The sequence below is a fragment of the Lissotriton vulgaris genome, chromosome 8 (assembly GCF_964263255.1).
Source record: "Lissotriton vulgaris chromosome 8, aLisVul1.2, whole genome shotgun sequence".
Taxonomy (NCBI): Eukaryota; Metazoa; Chordata; class Amphibia; order Caudata; family Salamandridae; genus Lissotriton; species Lissotriton vulgaris.
Window position 1 is genome coordinate 926789451 of NC_141696.1, and position 8739 is coordinate 926798189.

Below are 8739 nucleotides of genomic sequence, written 5' to 3' on the forward strand. Positions count from 1 at the left end.
GAGCTGCTTTGTCCTTAGGAAGGTTTTCTCATGAAAAAATTAGCTTACATTATTTTATTTGTAAAGTGTCACTGCGGTTAGCTCACTGTGCTGAGTAGGGTCAATCTCAACAGTCCCTCTGCGATCTCAGTAGGTGGCTTGTCCACGTGTGGATCTGTGCAGAACCCCGGCTCGACCTTTGAACATCGTAAAACATCCATCCCTCCGAATAGCGAACCCGCGCAGTTTCCTGCCCAGCGCCCGTCTGGGGCGCTTCGGCAGCGTCTGGATATATTGAGAGGGGCTGCGCGCGAGGGGAGGAGTTGTACTGTAACAAGGTGGAGCCGCATCTTGTACAATTTGACACTGGCAGTTAAGCCTCCGTGGAGGGGAAGGGCTTAATCTCCAAGCCAAATGCCAAGAAGTCTCTCTTATTTACGCCTTGGTCGCAGCCTTTGGCAACGTGACTAACAACAACCCGAGCTAACAGGAAAGACGAGAAGGAGCGGCCGGTAGCGTGGACAGAGCTCGCGTCTGGGAGGCAGGGGGGCGCAGTCTGACCTGCTCGCACGCCCTGCTGAAGGGCAGGCTCTGCGCCGGCTGCCGGGCTGCTCGCCGCTTCCAGAGGCGTCCTGACAACTCAGCATTACCGCAAAGTATGCTTTGAATCTTAATTAAGAAAGTCAGACAAATGCTGCTGGGCGCGCGCAGATGGTGATATTTTCAGTTCAACGCGCCCTCTGCTCCTTCTCGCGAGCCTTCACCGGAGTCGTACTTTTGGCCGGACTTGCGGCGCGTGGAGGCGCACGGAGGCGCGCACCTTTGCGTGACACCTCTGGATCATAGAGCACGGGGATTACAGTGAAGAGGAATATTCCGCACCTGCGTCAGTTTCCGCACCCCTCTCTCTGGTAGGGAGTCTGTCATAGCTGCAGGTACTGCTGCCTCGGGATCCAGATCGCAGGTAAAGAAAGACTCATTCAACTAGTCAACTGCCTCTGTTTTTGAAAGAGTGCGCTTGTGATACGAGTCCCTTTAACTCGAGGGACACTGCTATTTTATTTTCAAACGTTTGTGCAAATTGAATACCGATGTGTGTTTGACCCATTACCCCTTAGAAAGAACGATCAATATCTTCAGTGTCTGTTTCTCGGAGATGTATGCGAATGGTGTTCGGTTCATCATATGAAAATTTGAAAGGTACGCTTCTGTGTGTATGGTGGCTTGTAGAAAGATTGTTATCTGTCATTTAACTTATACATTACCTGCTACCAAGTGTTCTCTGTGTTGCTAAAATTGGCTTCCATTGTATAAAGATACATCATATTTATTATATGTGGGACATGTATTGCAATGTGATGTTGATGCATACTTCATGGCAGTATGTGTGTGCTGTGTTAGTGTGCTTTATCTGATATGTTTGCGCCTGCCACCAAGTATTCTCTATGTTCATGGAATTGGCTTCCACTCTGTACATCCATATCATATTTATTATACGTGGGACGTATTGCTATGCGAGGTTGATGTATTCTTCATGTCAGTATGTGTGTGTGTGTGTGTCTCTAACTGATATGTGTGTGCCTGCCACCAAGTGTTCTATGTGTTCATAGAATTGGCTTCCACTGGTTAAAGGTATATCATATTTGTTATGTTTGGGAGCTGTATTGCTATGCGATGTATACTTCATGTCAGTATGTGTGTGCTGTGTTAGTGAGCTTCCATCTGAAACGTTTGTGCCTGCCACCAAGAGTTATCTGAGTTCTTAAAATTGGCTTCCATTGTATAAAAGTAGATCATATTTATTATATGTGGAACATGTATTACTATGCCGTGTTGCTGTATACTTCATGCCTGTGTGTGCGTGTGCAGTTAGTGTGCTTCCGTGTGATATGTTTCTGTGTGGGAATGTGGGTTCGAAAATGAGTGAGGGGTGTATTTCTGCATGGTTGTGTGCGTGTGTGGTGGTAATGTGTTTTGTATGTGTGTGGTATGTACGCGTGCTGCTGTGTGTGGCTAAAGACTGCAGGGTTTGCCAGTGGATATGCATCATTTGCCGCTCTCTGTAAATATTTGCCAATCCGCGTCTTTTTTACTACTAAACAAAGTGCACCCGCTCCCAGGGTAGACGATTAGAGCCCCCATTCTGTTTCTTATGAGATGCAGAAACATATATTATGTCTACACAGAAATGAACAAACAATTGCAAGCAGTAAATATCTTCCGGAACTCAAAAGAGTCTTTTTAATTGGCTCCACAGTTCCTTAATCAGATTCTTGGCGTATTCTCTCAGAACAGATAAAATTGCCTATCATTACAAAAACAAAAAAATACTTCTAGTAGCACAGCGCGCCTCAGGAGAATACTTTTTAAATCGTGTTATTGGAGAAATAATGTATGCACAGACTGTGTCAAGCCTTCTCCTCCCATCTTCCAGAAATCATGTCCTCACCCCTGGGTTGCCTGCAATGGCAGGTTGAAGAGGGCTGCCGCTGCGCTTTCTCATTGCTACATGACGCCACCGCAGAGAGCAGCGAAGGGGTGCTTGTCAGTCACTGCGCCGTCGCTCTGTTTTGGCTGAGCTCTCTCATTAGTTAAGTTGGGCATTCAGCGCGGCAGTAAACAGCTGCCTTTCTCTTCCACGGTTACTACTGGAAACGGAAAATGGGGGCTAATTACCGCCAGCGGGGTTTGCGGACCTCCCGTGGAAACCCTCGATATATGTATATTAATCAGCAGATATGTTTGGAATGTGCTTTATGAGGACTGGGCCGTGGCCGGTGATGAAGAGAAAGCACAGAATCGCAGACATACTCTATGGAACAGCACCAACTATTTGTGGTTGGGCCCGGATTAGGTGGTGTGTGGCCGTCATGTACACCCGCACACACTCCATCTTGGAGGCGTTTATTATTTCAAGATAACCTTCTCGGGTGCAGCTCTATTAAGAGCGCATGAGGGAGAGGGAGAGACAGCTAGAGTGTTATCGGTATTAACGTGAAGGGATCGGGGGTCATAGTGAATGAAAAGTGCGAGCAGAAATCTCTCCCTCTTCATTTTTTTCCACATTTGCATATATTTTAATTGGGTGTCAGCAGTTCATTTGTAAGTTTTCTGAAGATAAATAGAGCAAACTTTTGCTTTTTCGTTAGCATAGCTGTTAAATAGACTCGTGCCAATTTAAGCCTGCACTGACTTTTCGGACTATATGAGGTCGCCTTATTGCCGCTAATGGGGAAAAAAAGACAAAACCAAAAAGCACGTTTCTGAATGTATAGTCTGCTGTCTCCAAATGTAGGTGTCGCGCATTTTGCGGGACATTTTGGGACATATGTTTTCCGCAACGCTTCGCATTCTTGCATAATGGTTGTTAATAATAAAGTCTAACTAACTTTACGTAAATATACACCTGTGTGTCACTGGGCATGGCACATTTCTTCTGTATAATTACTTGTACTAGTCCGTTGTCGAATTTAGGATGTGAAATGCGTGCCAACGTCATCTGCAAAATGTGCTGGCCAAGAAGGAATACAAGTAGGAAATGCATACCAGACCCAAGGGCTTCCCTGACTTGATGTGGTGGACTGAACCGTTTATTGAATCCTGTCGACCCCGTACAGCAGTTGCCAGATGTTAGTATACAGTACTGCAGTTCCAGAAACACTAGCCCCCATCACCACCATAAAAGATTTGAGCTGCCATAAAAAGGGACTGCAGATTTATAACTCCAGTTTAAAGAGGGCATGTTTTTGGTTAACTTCTGTAGACACGTCGCAACCCATTTAAAACATTGGTAGTACCCATGTGAAGTCGTCATTTACGTTACAAAATATATACCCCTGAATTTATGATGCGTTCGAAAATCAGGCCCTCAATTTTTGTTCTTGTTTCGCTTCAAGTAGATGTTTGTTGTTCGCTCACGCGTGACTTTGACTCACTGTTTTTCATGCTTTGTTTTTGTAGGTTTAAAAAATTCTGAAAGAGCCCCAGGTGCAGGAGGGCAGTAAACGTAGCCGGCTCTAGGACCCAGCAGAGCGCCTCAGATGCCGACCGAAAGGCCATTTCACAGGCTACACACTGTTAAGCCCAGCTGAGTGTAAGTCCCCACGTTGAACTATCATTGCCTCTGTTCAGGTTTCTGCTCTGCCACACAGACAGAAAAGTCCTTTTTTGTTGAGTTGGCATCTTCCTGAAGACTGGTGGGCTGTGATGAACCGTGAATGACGATAGCATAATTTTTGTAGCGTCCCTTGACATCAATTTTCCAGTCAGTGCCTGTTGCAGCTTCGTAGGAGCTCACTGCATTGCCTTGGCATATATCTATTTTGTAGAAGGTTCTTTAAAATGCACGTTCTTTCTAGCTGGCAGTTTATTAAAATTAACATGATAACATATTTTAACCATAAAGAGGCAAGGATATTGCTACCATAAAAAAAAATCAAGTTGAAGAGCTGAATATTTATCATGGAATTAAATATGAATGTATTTTTTTTCCACAGAGGCAAAAAACTGTTGCGTGGAAGCATGGAGGTGCGGATTGTTATACTTTGCTCCATTATGGTGGCTTCTGCTTCCCCCGAAGCTTTGCCGGGCAGTGGATCTTGTGAGACACTCTGTTCCTGCGAGGAAAAGGACAGCATACTGTTTGTAAATTGTGAAGAAAGAGGTATCAAGAAGTTATCTCAAATACAAGTACCACCTTCGTTGCCGTTTCATCTTAGTTTATTGAACAATGGCCTAAACCAACTACGTGTCAACGAATTTTCCGCCTTCACCAACCTCATCTCCTTGCACCTTGGATTCAACAACATTGTAGATATTGAGCCCGGTGCTTTCAATGGTTTGAGCCTTCTTAAGCAGCTTCACATCAATCACAATTCTTTGGAAATTCTAAAGGAAGATACCTTTCAGGGACTGGAGAACCTTGAGTTTCTTCAAGCTGACAACAACTTTATCACGGAGATCGAGCCAAGTGCCTTTAGCAAGCTCAACAGGCTTAAAGTTCTTATCCTGAATGACAATGCCATTGAGTTTCTCCCTGCAAATATTTTTCGCTTCGTGCCACTCACCCACCTAGATCTTCGAGGGAACCAGCTCCAGACCTTACCTTACGTAGGATTTTTAGAGCACATTGGTAGAATATTGGATCTTCAGCTCGAAGACAATAAGTGGGCCTGTAATTGTGAACTGCTGCAGCTGAAAACCTGGTTGGAAAATATGCCTCCACAGTCAATAATTGGCGAAGTGGTTTGCTACAGCCCACCCATTCTGAAGGGAAGCATGCTAAGTCGACTGAAAAAAGAAGCAATGTGTACTACTGATCCAATAAATGAACTGGAAGATCCTTCCGGGCTATTGCCAATGGTTGTAACTGCATCTGCAAATGATGGGAGAATGGCAAGCAAAGCAATACCAGTCCCAAAAGCTCCAACAAAGGAGCCCGCTTTGGTCCCTCATGCCACAAAGCCAGCCACTCAGCTTCCAGTTGTGTACTGTCCAGTGCCGTGCCACTGTACCAGCCATATTCACTCAGGGCTTTTAATACATTGCCAGGAGAGAAACATCGAAAGCTTGTCAGACTTAGGGCCACCACCTCTCAATCCCAGAAAGTTTATTCTGGCTGGAAATATTATCCAAACTGTACTAAAATCAGACCTTCTGGAATACGCATCTTTGGAAATGCTTCATTTAGGCAACAATCGCATTGAAATAATCGAAGAAGGATCATTTGTGAATCTCACCAAGTTGCAAAAGCTTTATCTGAATGGAAATCACCTCACAAAGCTGAGTCAAAGTCTCTTCCTTGGTCTGTTACAGCTTGAGTATTTGTATCTGGAGTATAATGCGATTAAGGAAATATTACCAGGGACATTTAATACAATGCCAAAACTAAAGGTCCTTTACCTGAACAATAACCTCCTGCATAATTTGCCTGCAAATATTTTTTCAGGAGTTCCGTTGGCTCGACTATACCTAAGAACTAATCAATTTGCGCATTTGCCTGTTAGCAATGTTTTGGATGAACTGGACTTGCTGGTCCAGATTGAACTTGAGGATAACCCTTGGGATTGCACATGTGATTTAGTAGGCCTAAAACAATGGATACAAAAACTGGGCAAAAACACGATGATGAACGACATTTTATGCAAATCCCCAGCAGCATTAGCAAAAAAGGAATTAAAATCTCTAAACAATGAAGTTTTATGTCCAGGCCTGGCAAACAATCCAGTCCTGCCAACACAAGTAAGTTATGTGGTTGTGTCAACGCCAGCTACAACAACCAGCAGTGCTGGAAGCATTCTGCGGTCCATCACAGACTATGTGCCACTCTCGGTTTTAATCCTTGGCCTGCTTATTCTCTTCATAGCGATTGTATTTTGTGCAGCTGGGATAATTGTTCTTGTTCTGCACCGACGAAGAAGACACAGGAAGAAACAAACTGAAGAACAACTACGGGAAAATAGCCCTGTTCGTCTCCAGTATAGTATGTATGGTCATAAATTGACCCATCACACAACAGAGCGACCGGGATCAGCCCTCTATGAGCAGCGCATCATTAATCCTGCAGTTCATGTCTACCAGAGCCCACCCTTCAGCCCAAAGCACACAGCCCACGAGGAAGAAGCAGATGAGAAAGAGCCAAATGACCAAAAGCACCTCCGCAAGAGTCTGATGGAAAGAGAGAATGATTCACCGCTCACAGGCTCAAACCACAAGTTCAGAGCTGAGGACCAGTCAGCAGAGTTTCTATCCTTTCAAGATGCCAGCTCATTGTACAGAAATATCCTTGAAAAGGAAAGGGAACTTCAGCAGCTTGGCATTACCGAATACCTGAGGAAAAATATAGCTCATTTGCAGCCTGACATGGACGCGCATTATCCTAGAACGCGTGAGGAACTGAAGTTGATGGAGACATTTATGTATTCCAGGCCCCGAAAAGTCTTGGTGGAACAGACTAAGAATGAATATTTTGAACTTAAAGCCAACTTGCATTCTGAGCCTGACTATTTGGAAATTTTGGAACAGCAAACATAAAGGAATATATTTATCTTTAAGTGTGGCCAGGGACAGAGGTGCAGAAATCTTGGTTCTCTCCAAACCTTGTAAATACAAGTGCCTTAAACACATTCGTCATCAAATGGAACCTAAGCACAGCAGCAATCCTGGAGCAGCTCAGGGACCGCTGTGAGAAGCCATTGCGACACTGAGCAACAAACAGTCAGTCAACAAGGAAAGCATTATCATAAAGTAACTTTGTTTGAGAAAAGGAAGTTACTAAATTTTACTAGGCTTTAAAAAACATATAGTTGGCAGTTACCATCCTGTGTGCCAGTGGATACAAAATGTTTTATTGTGTTGATTTTGTGTACCATGGCTTCGTGAATTTGTTTGACTTTAACGTAGAGGCCATAGTGGTTAAGGATTAGCGCCAAATGGAACATAGGCAATTTGAGACTTTATTGCAGTGGTTGCAATCTATGGCCCTATTCAAGATTTAAAAATCTATGGCAAAAAATACATCTGAGAATATCTGTGATAAAAGAGGTAAACTACGTTGGGTATTTATATTTTCACTAAGGTTTGCTAACGTAGGGTTTCAAAACATTCATTTGCCTTTTTTCAAAAATGTGTCAGATAAATATTGTGGCATACCCTATGCCCAAGCTGCTTTTCCAGTTGGTAGTCACACAGAGATTTGAGAAGTTCTAACTTACAATGCTACTGTACACCCATTTTCATCACTTGTGTTTTGGTTTCGGCTTCTGCTCCACGAATGCTCAAGATATCCAGAAAGAGTGAATTATTTGTAAATACTGTAAATGTACAGATTCTATGTTTATTTTTTTCGATGTAGTTGGCTCCTGTGGTGGCTTTTTTGTTTTCTTGCCGATAGAGACAATTTTACTGTGGCCTGTACTCTCCAAGTAAGAGTTTGCCCTTTTATTTTGTTTGTGATTAAGAGGTCATTTGCCATAAATTCGTAGAAAACATGCACTTATCATTTTGAGCGGTGGACTTGGCTTGGAGTTTGAAGCACTGCAGCATTATTCACTAGAAAGATCTGGCAAATTTATAAGAATTATTTATTCTGTACAGTTTTGTATCATTACATTTTGAATCACAAAATAATTATTCTTGGGTGCCTTCTAAGCAGATTAAAAGAAATGCTCAAAGCAAATAAATCAAAGAGTTTGTGGAAGCATTTGAATCCTAAACATGGACAGAATTTTTGATTATTTGTTCGTACCATTGGCAATATAGTTTCTCAGCCTTACGTGGGTGCAATGACATATGGTATTACATTTGAATTGCATATAATGTCATGATTAGCCAATTGATTTTGGGTGGCTACATTTTCTGTTGGTGTTGTGTGTGTGATTTAATTGCTTGGAGAAGGGTTGGTAGACACAACTGGCCTCTGTGATATTATCTAAAATCATTTTTCTCCAATTTGGGATGCACGTGACATGTATGTGTGCACAAATATGTAATTCTTTAGATCAGGAAAACTGCCTGCAGCGGTTATCCACTCCCTGCACTGCAGCTGCCAATACTGCTTAGGATCTGACTCAGTGGTGTCCACACAAATCGAAGAATATGTTTAGGAACATATATTTTATTTTAGTCTTGTTTTTAAAGATGAGACAAATTCCCATGAGAACAGATATTTTACAAACAGATATTTTACTCAGTTCACCTTAACACAGTTTAGTTTTGGAAAGTTCATAAAAAGAAAGATTTTCCCAAGAAACATTGAATAGT

At 42.9% G+C, this 8739-nt stretch overlaps 1 protein-coding gene across 1 annotated transcript; it reads left to right on the top strand.

The window, feature by feature from the left end:
- The first annotated feature begins 235 nt into the window (after window positions 1-235).
- SLITRK6 (SLIT and NTRK like family member 6) lies at window positions 236-8192 on the top strand. The gene is made up of 3 exons (XM_086934809.1): window positions 236-943; window positions 3940-4072; window positions 4476-8192. Exon 3 carries the CDS (start codon window positions 4501-4503, stop codon window positions 7009-7011), a length of 2511 nt encoding a protein of 836 aa, XP_086790935.1. The 5' UTR covers window positions 236-943; window positions 3940-4072; window positions 4476-4500; the 3' UTR covers window positions 7012-8192.
- The last annotated feature ends 547 nt before the right edge of the window (window positions 8193-8739 follow it).

Bases quoted from the DNA above. Each gene is read 5' to 3' on its own strand.
- SLITRK6 (XM_086934809.1), top strand. From the start codon at position 4,501: ATGGAGGTGCGGATTGTTATACTTTGCTCCATTATGGTGGCTTCTGCT.